Source organism: Tauraco erythrolophus, chromosome 2 (assembly GCF_009769465.1).
Source record: "Tauraco erythrolophus isolate bTauEry1 chromosome 2, bTauEry1.pri, whole genome shotgun sequence".
Lineage (NCBI taxonomy): Eukaryota > Metazoa > Chordata > Aves > Musophagiformes > Musophagidae > Tauraco > Tauraco erythrolophus.
In genome coordinates this window covers 2,935,529-2,949,568 of record NC_141466.1, presented here as the reverse complement: position 1 = coordinate 2,949,568, position 14,040 = coordinate 2,935,529, and the positions used below count along the sequence as shown (strand labels likewise).

General features: G+C 42.9%; 1 protein-coding gene across 4 annotated transcripts in view; it reads left to right on the top strand.

Annotated features, from left to right (window-relative positions):
* AIG1 (androgen induced 1) overlaps positions 1–14,040 on the top strand; it is a 163,913-nt gene that overhangs the window by 56,029 nt on the left and 93,844 nt on the right. For 2 of the 4 annotated variants that reach the window (XM_086631199.1, XM_086631198.1), the window contains exon 2: positions 12,259–12,414. The exons of 1 other annotated variant lie outside the window; for it this stretch is intronic. In XM_086631199.1, the coding sequence (XP_086487325.1) occupies positions 12,259–12,414 (156 nt within the window). Of the gene's footprint in view, positions 1–12,043; positions 12,063–12,258; positions 12,415–14,040 lie in introns of those variants that run through there. One more of the 4 variants, XM_086631200.1, reaches the window with a different exon arrangement.

The window sequence follows — 14,040 nt, the reverse complement described above, 5'->3', positions numbered from 1 at the left end:
AGGTGTCGTGTTTGCTGATTAAAAAAACGTATTTACTGTTTACCAGTCAGTGTGCAATGGCCTGATGGAAAGCATCTAAATCTGATGGGTTTGGAACCTGGTGTGATGCTGGGTAGTTGTCCTAAGGTGGCATCCCATAACATGTAGGGAGATGTAAATTTTAGTTTCCTTACAGTTAATCTCGTTCTTCCTTTTGCAAGTGAAAGGAAAAGTAGTGAGCAAACCAGAAATACTGTAAACAGCAATGTCTGAAAGATTAGTTTGGAATCTCAAGAAGCAGTTAAATGTTGGTTAGAGTAAGAAGGAGCGGAAGAGGCTTGAGCTATGTCTGCCTTCGTGAGCACATAAGGCAAGATAGGGCTCCATGCCCTTTCTTTTCCAGGCCACTCTCTCCGAAGACAGTCTCCAGGTAGCAGATGGGACGGTTTGCTCCTTCCACTCAGTGCCCTGTCCTATTGGGATGCTGGAGAGCCAAATGTGCACCATACTGAGATTGCAGCTCACGGAATTTATTCATACAGAGCAGGACAAATGATGGAAGAATGAAAAAGATTTATTCAGTGCTAGCGTTGCTCAAAATCATTATTTGCTGTTATGAACTAAGGTGTAAGAACAGTGAAGGTGGGAACAGTATAATGGACAAGCTTTTCAAAGCTACTGCATTTGAGACCTTGGTAACTCTAGTGGGTTGGCATAAGTATATCAGCTAGTCAGAGTATTTACCCATTAGAAAAATTTGAAAGACACAGTAAAGCAAACAAGATCTTCGAAAACTATGATCCATATGAGCTGCATAAGAGGAAGAGTATTTGGGTTTCTGCTAACAGAAGTATGGCTGCATTTGGAGGGAATCATAGAATCATAGAATGGTTAGAGCTGGAAGGGACCTCAAAGATCATCCAGTTCCAACCCCCCGGCCATGGGCAGGGACACCCTCCACTACACCAGGTTGCCCAAAGCCTCATCCAACCTGGCCTTGAACACTTCCAGGGATGGGGCAGCCACAGCTTCTCTGGGCAACCTGTGCCAGTGCCTCACCACCCTCAGAGTGAAAAATTTCTTCCTTATATCCAATCTAAATCTGCCCTCTTTCAGTTTAAAGCCATTGCCCCTTGTCCTGTCACTACATATGAATGAAAAGGTCCGTGCTGTTTCTCTGAGAAAGCTGGGAGTGTTTCCCTAGGAAGCAGTGGACATGGCTGTCACTGTAGGAGCGAGTGCAGATGTGTGGAAAACAACCTGATCCAATGCCTGGAGAACTGGGATCAGGGATCCCAGGGATCAGGGCACCTGAGCTCGTCCCCTGGGTCCCGTGCTGCCTTGCTGCCTGACCGTGGCAAGCTCACTTCTCCCTGCCTCGCTTTAACCAACGACAGTCAGGAAACAAATCCTTAATTTCCTTTGAGATTTATTTGTGAGAAAGACGAGGAAAGCAGGGCAGTGTTATCATCTGGAGTTGAAATGCCACACACCTAGTGAATGCTCAACCCCCCCTTGCATTATTTAATTTAAATGCAGTTAGCTTATATCAGGGTTTTTCCCATGTTTCCTTTAGAGATGTAAGATAATGAGAACTATTTTTTTTTTCTCCTGAAATACAGCTCTTTATAACACCGAGTGCCTTGCTTGAAATGTTGTGTAAAGAATAGTCTGTTTATGAGGAGCGTGCAACATGTTAGATCACCTTTCATTGAACCACGTGCCTCATAATTAATGTACAAAATTATGTCCTCTCTTTTTTTGAAGTGGAGCTTGAATAGCAGCATCCTTTGCTGTGGTGTAATTACAGAACATCCTTATTTGAGTAATAACTTTATTTATGAATATACTTTACGTGCCCCTCATAAATTATCCTTCAGCTGCTGCAGCAGTGAGCCAAGGAAGAAAAGCTGCTTGAAGCAAAAGCTGAAGATGACCCAGACTGGAGACTTGAGCTATTTTTCACGTTGTGGGTTTGCAGCTGACTTGCTTTGTGTGTTGTTGGTAGGTTGGATGGATGAAGAGGTGGGATCTCTCTGTTTCCTTCCTCTGCCTTCCCTGGAGAGAGGGAGAATTGCCCAATAAATTGCCAGATTCACTTATCAAAAATCAAAACAATATCGCTTAATAGCCTGCCTTGCTGGGCTGGTGTGAGGAGTCAGTCATTACTGGTTTCACAGGGCCCAGGAAGCGGAGGGATTAAAACCTTTTATTTCCTACAGTCATGACAGGGCAGCACTGAGGCTGCTGTGTCTGGGAAGACTGTAGTTCCTGTTCACTGGCACAGGTTGCCCAGAGAGGTGGTGGATGCTCCATCCCTGGAGACGTTCAAGGCCAGGTTGGACGAGGCCCTGAGCAACCTGATCTAGTTGGAGATATCCCTGTTCCTTGCAGGGGGGTTGGACTAGATGACCTTTGAAGGTCCCTTCCAGCCCTAACCATTCTATGATTCTATGATTCTATGATTCCTTTTCGTTTGCGTTTCCAGATCTGTCGCCATGTTGCTGAGATACATCAATCATGGCCTTTTCTAAATTCAGCAGTTTAGAAGACATTTAGCTGTTAACCTTATTCGTTAACAAGGGAAGAAATAAAAAGCAAAACCCGTCACTCTAACTTTGAAAAACTTCTATGGAGTTTTGTTTTCAGATTTCATCTGTCAAAATTACTTCCCTTCAGTGGTTTTCAAACTGTATTTCTAAACATGGAACAGTTGGTGCCATGCAGAAGTTTCTGAAGTTTTAAGAAAGCCGTTTCTTGGAGAAAGTTCTGCACTTAATAAAATGTAATTTCTTTTTGGGGTAGTTAACTTACAAAGTGCTAGGGACTTTCCAGCCGTTGGAAACCCTATCCTAAAGCTCAGTTTAGCACAGACAGCTGCAGAACAAGTCTTAGGTTCTTAGCTAGCTATCCCAAACATTGTCTAGAGAGCTGCCATTCCTGCCTGGTTGACTGCAAGGCCACTGCTGCAGGGAGCGTACCAGTCAGGCTGAAATGTGTAAAATTAGCATTTAAGCCAAAATAATGACATAACCTTCTGTGCAGTGTATAATCCTAATAAGATAAAGCTTTAGCAAAGCAAAACATAAAAGATGTAACCTAATATAATGATAATCTACTCTGAATAAACTGTATTATACATGTTTGCTGAATGGATTATATAAGTTTAATGAAATTACAGTGTCTTATAAGCAGGATACAATAAGTAGTAATGACAGCTTTTCTATACACGATGCAAGAGAGTAAGGAAGAAGATGGGGATTATTAGAAAATGAGTTTAGTCAAAACAATTTAAAATCAAAAAGATAAAGGTAAAAATAGAATAATAATCTCTTAAATACTGCAACAATAAGCTTAGTGCTTCTTTGAGTGTATCAGCTAAGATCAAAGTAAGATATCCAGACATCTATAGCTCCAAAGTACCCAGAAAATACCTGTAGTTTTTAGAGGGAGAAGGAAGTCTGGGTTCACATGGTGTTGGAGAAGAGTGACACAGCTAAAAAGAAGGTGAAATATTTGAGAAAATTTAACACTTTCTCAGCATCTGGTCAAATTTTTGCTCAAATTGCTTTAGTATAGTCTGTATTTGTCCGTTCCATCTCTTCATCCGATACGTGGTAGTGGATTCCACCCTGTTAGCACTTCTGAGCCAGATGGCATACACTCTGTCGTGCTGAGATCAGGGTGGAAATGTCATCTATGCAACACAGCTCAGATATAGTAGCACTTTAAAATTAATTTCTCAATTGTTGTCCACTGTGGCAGTTTTTTTGTTGGGGCTATTTTACCCATGTAAAAAGAATAACTAAATATGCTTTTTTTTTGCCTTTAAAAATTAAAACATTTCCAAATATTTTTGATAATTTACCAAATTTCAGCTTAGCTCATTGTAGTAAGAAATAATATATTTGTCCTAATAGAAGTACTAAAAATGTTTTAAAAACTACTTTTAAAACTATGTTAGCACAATTACATTACCTCTCCAAGAAGTGTGCTGCGTATTTTTGAAAACTATTATAAGATGGTCATGTTAAGATAGAACAGTCTGAGACTAAACCTTTCCAGTAAGTGTAACACAGTCGGGGTTTTTCCTGGGTTAAGTGGAGGGAAGTTAGAGAGAGAAAAGAAGAGGTTCAAGCAGTATCGTTCTATTATTTATCAGATTTTTTTTATTTCATATGCTGAAAATTGTGAATCGTAATAGATGCTCAAAGACAGTGCTATAAACATTACATTTTAGGAACCCACATCTGGTTTGGTTTTCTGATTTCTTACTTAAGTTGCTTAGTTGTGCAAAAAGTTGCTTTTCTCTCTGTCCAGATCAAAACACATCTTGTGTTCCAACAGACAGAATTTTAAAATGCATCTCTCCTCTCAGAAGCACAAGGTCCCATGAGCTTACACAGCTTCGTCCCCTTTCCATGGTGCCGTAGTAGGTGCATAAGCACTTGGACCGAAACAATGTGGTGCCTATAAAAACTAGACTGAAGAGTCAAATGGGTGGTTTTGCCATGCATAGTAATTCTGTAGCAGACTTTATACTTTTGTGTATCTATAAAACCTCATTGGCTTAAAACCTCATCCTTGGTTACATTTAGACAGTGCTGGTGAACGTTCAGACAGTGCTGAGAACCTCATGAAGTTCAACAAGGCCAAGTGCAAGGTCCTGCATGTGGGTCGGGGCAATCCCAAGCACAAGTACAGGCTGGGCGGAGAATGGATTGAGAGCAGCCCTGAGGAAAAGGACTTGGGAGTGCTGGTGGGTGAGAAGCTCAACATGAGCCGGCACCGTGTGCTGGCAGCCCAGAGAGCCAACCGTGTCCTGGGCTGCATCCAAAGCAGCGTGGCCAGCAGGTCGAGGGAGGTGATTCTGCCCCTCTGCTCTGCTCTCATGAGACCCCACCTGGAATACTGCATTCAGCTCTGGAGTCCCCAACACAAGAAGGACATGGAGCTGCTGGAGCAGGTCCAGAGGAGGCCACGAAGATGATCCGAGGGCTGGAGCACCTCTGCTATGGAGACAGGCTGAGAGGGTTGGGGCTGTTCAGCCTGGAGAAGAGAAGGCTCCAGGGTGATCTTATTGCAGCCTTCCAGTACCTAAAGGGGCTACAGGAAAGCTGGAGAGGGACTTTTTATAAGGGCGTGTAGTGACAGGACACGGGGCAATGGCTTTAAACTGAAGGAGGGGAGATTTAGATTGGATATAAGGAAGAAATTTTTCCCTCGGAGGGTGGTGAGGCACTGGAACAGGTTGCCCAGAGAAGTTGTGGCTGCCCCATCCCTGGAAGTGTTCAAGGCCAGGTTGGACGAGGCTTTGGGCAACGTGGTGTAGTGGAGGGTGTCCCTGCCCATGGCCGGGGGGTTGGAACTAGATGATCTTTGAGGTCCCTTCCAACCCAAACCATTCTATGATTCTATGGTGGGCTTCAAAGAAAAAGACGACAGGAGATTTTGTGGAAAGTATAGGAAGATATTTAAAGGAGTGCCTGAACTCACATCATATGGAAGGGATTAGGCATGTTTTATAAGCTGATGCATGTCATTTGACTAAATCATGAAAGTGAAGTTAAATTTCCTAGTAAGGACGAGTCTTCATGTGCGACACATGAAGCCTTCCCCCCCCCACCCCCCCCACCCCCCCCCCGAAGGCTGTAAAGGGAGACATGAGTCATTGTTTTGGATGAGGGCAGTGCTAGATATTTATAAGGCTGTCCATCTGTGCCCTTACCTTTCAGCTCTGATGGCCCTTCGGGTAGAAATAAGTGTCATGTTTTACTAGCGGAGTTTTAAGTTCTACTTTGTGTAAGTGAAAGACAAAAGAGGAACAGGAGAAATACATGTTTCAAGATTCCTGACCAACAAACAAAGTAAAATAGATGGCATTTGCATTAAATATTCCTTTGGCTTATTCTGTTTTCATTCCCTTGTCCCTTACTTTTCTGCTGTACACTGAGTGGTTGGTTTCTCAGGCTGCTGGCTTTTGGTGGGCAGGGGCTGTGTTCCTTTTCTGTGTTGAAATGGCCTATGACCTTGTTGAAACATGCTTCAACAACCAAAACAAACTGAAATGGCCATGGCCCTGCCACTGATGGGGAAGAAGATGTGATACAAGGTCTGACCACAAGCCCCAGCTTAACGTCAGTCAATGAATCTCCGGCGGTGACGCTGCTCTTTTACCTCTGGCATTTCAAATACGAGTCTTCTTCCCCATTCCTTGTGCACAAGTAACGATTCTGAGTAGTGCACAGTACTTCTTCATGATGTTTGCACTTCAGCTTTAATTAATTGTAGTGATTTAGTGATTAGACATATTACACCAGCTTGTATTTCAGTACTTAAAATGCTGTTGCTTCTTGCTTTTATTTCTTTCTGTCTCTCATTTCTCTGTAGACACAAAGATTTGCCATTTCCTTATCTGAGGTCAGTAGCTTTTCTGATACAAAGATTTAGCGCTTGATTATGTGTTGTCCAGCTTCTGCTTGCTGTTGTAACTAACAGATACAGCGAGGGGAGAAGCAAAGAGAATGAAAGCAACGTGCCTGTGAGTGATGCTGAAATCATAGAATCATAGAATCATAGAATGGTTTGGGTTGGAAGGGACCTCAAAGATCATCCAGTTCCAACCCCCCTGCCATGGGCAGGGACACCCTCCACTACACCACGTTGCCTAAAGCCTCATCCAACCTGGCCTTCAACACTGCCAGGGATGGGGCAGCCACAACTTCTCTGGGCAACCTGTTCTAGTGCCTCACCACCCTCACAGTGAAAAATTTCTTCCTTCTATCCAATCGAAATCTGCCCTCTTTCAGTTTAAAGCCATTGCCCCTTGTCCTATCACTACAAGCCTATGCCCAAATGGCGATGGACAGGAAGAATCAGTAGCTTCGTGCGGTCAAGACCAGTAACAGATTTAATAAACAGCTGTAGCCCATGACTTCATCCTGTGAACACAGTGTGTTTTCTACCAAAAATACCTTGTTATTCTCGACTTAATCTGGACTTGCTGTGTGTGTTGCAACTATAGGTAACTGAGCTGTTGTTGCAGGGTGCAGACTGTCCACACGCACCTGCGTACAGCCCGACACACTACAACCCAAACCAAGCGTGGTCTCAAAACAGAACCTGATCACTCGTGTTTGCAGTGGACAAACAGATAAAAATCTGACTTAAATTACTTTGGAGTTTCTTAAAATACAGTCACTTTCGTTGCTGAAGCATAGTACATTTATACATCAAATAATAATGCCTGTAGGCTGGAGGAATGAAAGCTAAAGTGTCACAACGTGACAAGGAGTAGTAACGGATACTCTGAGGTTATAAATCGTATTCCTGTTGTTTGAAAAGGAAAATGAGACCACGCTCTTTATGTGGCAGATTGTAAAATCTGAAATACATGAGAAATGACAACTTTCAGCAATTTGATTTTGCATGCTGGTAGAGCTAAACATTCACCTTCCTCTGGAAAGCCATGGGTTGTCTTGAGCTGAGTGTTTCCTTGATGAGTCAGGTTATGTCTGCCCCCACCCCAGGGAGGTGCCGGATGCCTGGAACTGGGCTTCCCCGGTGTCCCTGGCTGCCCTGCTCCTGGCCGAGGGTGAGACGGGCCCTGGCTGCCCCACCACCACTCGCAGCCCCCAGGGATCATAGAATCATAGAATCACAGAATGGTTTGGGCTGGAAGGGACCTCAAAGATCATCCAGTTCCAACCCCCCTGCCATGGGCAGGGACACCCTCCACTACACCAGGTTGCCCAAAGCCTCATCCAACCTGGCCTTGAACACTTCCAGGGATGGGGCAGCCACAACTTCTTTGGGCAACCTGTGCCAGTGCCTCACCACCCTCAGAGTGAAAAATTCCTTCCTTATATCCAATCTAAATCTGCCCTCTTTCAGTTTAAAGCCATTGCCCCTTGTCCTGTCACAACACGCCCTTGTAAAAAGCCCCTCTCCAGCTTTCCTGTAGCCCCCTTTAGGTACTGGAAGGCTGCTATAAGATCAGCCAGGCCTCCCTGACACCCTAGTGTGAATTAGTCTTCCTATAACATGGGTTATATTTACAGACTCTGAGTCTCTCACTTAAATGCAGTCTTACCTTTAAACAGTGGAAGCTTACCTGGTAGGTGAGGTACAGATACCTAATGCATGCACACGTTCACACACGGACGTAACGTGCAAGCGTGGCATTTGGAATTGTGTAAAAGTTACTTAATTTCCACGCTCTTTTGCTGTTTCTTGCTGATTCTGTGAGTGCTATTGCCATCTCTTATTCTGGCAGCACTGTCTACTTGCCAGCCCAGCAGATGCCTTATTTCTTAGAGGGGTACATGAAATAATTTGTAAGTACTGTTAATCTTGAAAACGATAACCTGAGGACAGTGAATTTGCCATTTTTGAAAGTAGATTAAGGAAGAAATACCCATGAAAAATAGTAGTGCTTGCACAGACTTCAAGTTTCTTCTGCCCTGGGCTCTAAGGAATGCTTCTGATTCTCAGAGTGAGGTGGAAAGAGGATGAGTCCACAGGCAATGAAATCCTAGATTCAGGGAATTTAATGGGAATTTTCTACATTGGTAGGAGTAGTGACAGCATTTCCATTGACCTCAGTTGTGCCTACATTTTGTCTGCACTGTGGAGCCCCATGGCACAGGGGAGAAGGGAGTCTCCATGCCCTGAAGAAAGGTTTACGAGGAAATATGTTTTCTGTCTGACCCTTAGAAGTCAAATTAGGGAGAGCACAGGGAGGCCATAAGCTGCTATCCTGCAGTATTCCTTGTGGAAAAACTGTCTTACTGCAACAAGTCTTTATCTTCTTGTCAGAGACAGACATGTACAATTTACTTTTTCTAATCATTCATAAGGAACAATTTTTTCTGATATATATAATTGGAATAGATCTCACTGTTTGAGAAGATTTCTGGGCTGCTTGGTTTCATCTTCTGTTCACAGCTGTTTTCTCCTGCAGCATCTTAACAAGTATTTTCCCTGCACAGAGTTTTGTATTACTAAAGTACCTGTAGGTAGCCATTCCCATTACTTAAGATTACATTATCACAGCCTAAGGGTACTGTAATATCAACTATAGTAACAGTGGTCCCTCTAGGCTTCAATGGAGAAAGTGGAGTCAGCAGGAAGTTAGTATTTTATACCTGTTTTAATAATTTTCTTGTTTTTCATACTCTGCTTACAAGTTTCTGCTTCTATCCCTGTTACATGGTATAAGGAAGGTATGGCTGTTCTCTGTCAAGTCTGTATTTGTCATTTTCTAAATCACTGTTTTCCTTCCAAGTCTAGTTAGAGACAAAATTGGAAGATACTTCCTCTGAGGTGCTGTTATTGCTTATGTTTCCAAGGGAAAAAAAAAAAAAAGTCAACTTTGTTTAACATCTTGGGGATGTTTTGTGTATAGATTCACCACCTGCAGATTTTCGAAAGAAGGTCCTTGTTTTGAAGAAGGGATTCTAAAATAGAGGGAGGTAGATTCAGGTTGGATATTAGGAAAAAATTTTTTACCATGAGAGTTGTAGAACACTGGCACAGGTTGCCCAGAGAGGTGGTGGATGCTCCATCCCTGGAGACGTTCAAGGCCAGGTTGGACGAGGCCCTGAGCAACCTGATCTAGTTGGAGATATCCCTGTTCCTTGCAGGGGGGTTGGACTAGATGACCTTTGAAGGTCCCTTCCAGCCCTAACCATTCTATGATTCTATGATCTGAGGGAGCACCAGGGCACTTTGGAGAATGTTGTTTAGAGGGAGTTTCTACTCCCTTGCTGTGAACTTTTCACAGCTGTTAGGCAGCATTTACATCGAGGAGCATGAACTTGAAAAAAAATTCGTTTCATACCATAAACCACCAGTAGCTGCATGCTACGCTTTTGCTGTGCCAGACCCTCAAAGGACATAAATTGTTACTGACTCTGGCTATTCAGTTTGTGCTGCTGAGACTCAGTGCAGCTCCAGAGATCCATAGGCTAATCCTAACTGTTGATAGGTGTTAGAAGAGTTTTCTTGCACATTCTAGAAAGAAAAGGAAGTATTAGAGAGAATGTACATACGTATTATTTGTATGAATAATCTGGAACTGTTCCTCCCTGAGCACTTTTTTTCATTGGCTCTGAATGTTCTCAGTAAGTATGTAATTTTCTTTTTCCTATATGGATTTTTATTTGTTAACATTTTTGTAGAATAGTTTACGTGATACCTACTCTCTGAGATCTTTGGGTACTTTCTTTCCCTTTATGAGTTTTCATTTATTCCCAATGATATCATTATATTTTCCCTTGAAGTGGTGAGTTCATAACAGGATAATGGGGAGAGAGGCTGTTCCGCTTGTGATTGATTAGTGGATGTACCATCTCAATTCCCTTAGAAAGGGGGCGTGTGGTTGTTGGAGTCTGTGTTTCTTTGGAGAGAGACCGTTTCAGGGAATTGTAGTTAGAGCTGCAAACAATCCATTAGTCACTCGTCCAAGCCCTGCCAGCGTAATACTGTTCCCTGCAGTACATTATTGAATGTTTTGTCCAATATTGGTTCGAGTGACTCAAGCCACGAGGCTTCCACCACTTCCTCTGAGAAACTATTCCATGGTCTGACAGAGCTCACTGTTAGGAAATATTTCCTGGTACTCAGCCTAAACTTTTTAACACCCAGATTGATCTCATTACTGTTAGGTATACTTTTTTTTCCAGTCCTGTCTTAAATTTTTTTCCTTCTTTGGCATTCACAGTCTTGAGTGAATAGTAGATGGTATCATATCTCTTCTTAAGTCAGGCAAATGCATAATTAGTTCTTGTATTCCTTGTCTCCAAATAAGCCATCTGTTTGGTGGAAAACAGGGCTGAGTATGGGAAGAGTTTTTTCTACTAAGTGTTTGTTTCAAATAGATAATATGAAAAAGTGCATTAGGAGTTCATATTGTTATGTAACTCCAAGGAGCCCCAACTTTTATGTGTCATGTTTTTCAGAAATTATGTAGAAGATGGGAACTTTTCCAGGCAGTCATTAGAAGTAGTAATACCTTTTTCTAGCACAATATACAGCTCTAGCACTAGTAGTCTGTCACTTTTCATGGCTTCAGGGAATATTTTATAATGTTGCTTCATCTATCAAAACAAATTATATGCAGCTACAGCCTGGACAGGGGAGAGCAATGGCAGCAAAATTACAGGCCGATCCAGGAGTCATTGGAACGTCCGTCGTTCACAGCTTTACAGCCAGAATTTACAAGTATTTGGGTCATACAAAGACTATTGAAGAAGGGAATGTACTTTAATCCTTCCAACCATTGCACATCTCTGGATTTCTAGTAGCCAACTTCCTTCCTTCCTTCCTTCCTTCCTTCCTTCCTTCCTTCCTTCCTTCCTTCCTTCCTTCCTTCCTTCCTTCCTTCCTTCCTTCCTTCCTTCCTTCCTTCCTTCCTTCCTTCCTTCCTTCCTTCCTTCCTTCCTTCCTTCCTTCCTTCCTTCCTTCCTTCCTTCCTCCCTCCCTCCCTCCCTCCTTCCTTCCTTCCTTCCTTCCTTCCTTCCTTCCTTCCTTCCTTCCTTCCTTCCTTCCTTCCTTCCTTCCTTCCTCCCTTCCTTCCTTCCTCCCTTCCTTCCTTCCTCCCTTCCTTCCTTCCTCCCTTCCTTCCTTCCTCCCTTCCTTCCTTCCTTCCTTCCTTCCTTCCTTCCTTCCTTCCTTCCTTCCTTCCTTCCTTCCTTCCTTCCTTCCTTCCTTCCTTCCTCCCTCCCTCCCTTTCCTTCCTTCCCTCCCTCCTCTTCCTCCCTCCCTCCCTTCTCTCCCTCCCCACCTTCTTCACCTCTCAATGGAGTATCTGGGGCAGGCAAGGTCTCCAAGGGAGAGCTCTTGGTGCCTGGGAAAGAACTGCTCATCTTTCTTCTTTCCTGTCTTTTTACAGGGAGTGTTCTTTCCTTTTCCTGCCTCAGAGGCGAATGCCGTGCCTTTGGGGCCGAGTTGTATGGAGTGAAGCAGGAAGGGGTGGCTACAGTTCAGTTCCCGAGGGGCGGTGCGTGTCTGAGATGAGGGTGGGAAGTCCCACCTCTGGAATGGTCCTCCACTTGCATCGATTACGATACATGAGGAGCCAGGTGCGTGCAGGGCTTTCAGTCTAGAAGCACAAGTGGCTTTTATGTGGACTAATTCTACTTATATTTAAGGGACTGATGTTTTCCCACTCTCCACGTCGATTTGTTGACAATATTCCTCACGCACGCCTGTGTCCAACCTGCTCTGCCAAAGGTCTGGTCTTCTCTCTGTTCAAGAGTGTGTCCTCTTTCCGTGCAGGTTATCCAGGCTGTTTTCTTCGGGATCTGCGTCTTGACTGACCTGTCAAGTCTTCTCACTAAAGGAAATGACAGTCAAGAGCAAGAGAGGCAGCTGAAAAAACTCATTTCCCTCCGTGACTGGATGATGGCTGTTCTAGCTTTCCCTGTTGGAGTGGTAGGTACCGTGTTAATTGGCACATATCTTTACAAACTGGGTGAGAGGGGTTGTTTACTGATTGTTTTCTGGCTGAAAGGCTTTCCCTCCCACCTCTACACAAAAGTCTACATGGAAAGGGAAAAATGGTAGAGATGATTTTACTACTCTCTTGTTTTTCACAGGTGTAAGGGAGCGCTGGTGTTGCTGAAATTATTTTTGGTTCATAAAAAAAAAAATAGGAATTTGATTGTACGAGTCATTTTGAGTGTGACTTGTACCAGCAGCATCTTGAGAGTCAATCTGGACTTTTTCTGCACCGTGTGTCATCGTCAGTAGTAGTGGAAGTGCTGACTGTGGCATGTTTCACACCGTAATGATGTGACTGGAATTTGGTCTGTAAGCCATTTTGTCATGGGGAAGAAGGGAAGTGAAAGTCTGAATTGCTCCCTGCTAATCCCATGGGGATTCAGAGCTAACAGAAGAAATGGGGTAGGAAAAAGGGGGTTTGTCAGTAACGTAAAAAACCACACAGAAGGTACGGAAAATTGTGGGTTTGACATGTCTTTTTCAAAAGAAAACTGTTCTTTGGATCAGGTGCTGCTCTACTGAGACATTGCACATCACTTTCAGTGGCAAAAGGTGCTAATTGTCTTCAGGTGTCTCATACCATGCACTGAAATGATCTGAAAATCCAGAATTTCATGGGTTTTCACATGAAAGTGTGATCTGTGTCAGTCTAATTCTAAGTTTAGGTTACATTAAAAAAATAATGTGAACCTTTCATTGGAGTATTGCTTTTATTGTAATTCAGGATCAACCTTTAATTCTAATTTTTTATTTCTTTGTACAGGACATCAGAATAAATTCACTAGAAGCAGGTTTTTTTTTCATGGTAGGGCTACTAGAAAACTACGAGGTCTCGAAAGTTGTAGTGCTTCACCAAAGCTAATGGCTTACTGTCAATTAACATCAGTTAACATATGAATCTATCATTTGTAATTTGATGTACATTACGACGTGATTTCACCATTTACGTGGGATTTCACAACACGTGAAGAAATACAGAATGCTTTTGTAAAGTTAGAAAATGCAAAGCATATGTGAAACACTGTGCAGGTGTTTCTTTCATAAAAACCCAGCTGGTAGCCTTCCCTTACTGTACTTTCTGGTCCACCTATTGGGAGCTGCTAAAATTCATGTTAGGGTAAGAGACTGCAGTTCTCCAGTGATGGTAGAAAAAAATGGATTGACTATTACAGTTTTTAAAAAATCTGTGAATAAACAAGCTTGCAAATAATGTATTTTATGGGTGCTGAAATATATAGATTACCTTTGTATTCTAAGGGAGATTGGGAATTAGAAGTAGTTGTGATTGTGATTTGCAACAGATGCGTTTCCTACTGTGTTGACAGTAGAAGTGAAGAAGGAGAGTGACATCACGTTATTTGTCTTTATTTAAAGATTTTAAGCACCTTTTTCAATCTAGAAGTGTAAGCCTTACATGCATCAAAGCCAGGAATCCCAGCTAACCATTGCCTCCACTGGAAGTACTGTTGCAGCATATACAGGTTAGCAGCTCCTGAGAGATGTGTTGCATACCTGAAGATGGCTACTTTCTCAAGGGTTTCATACAGAAACAACTTC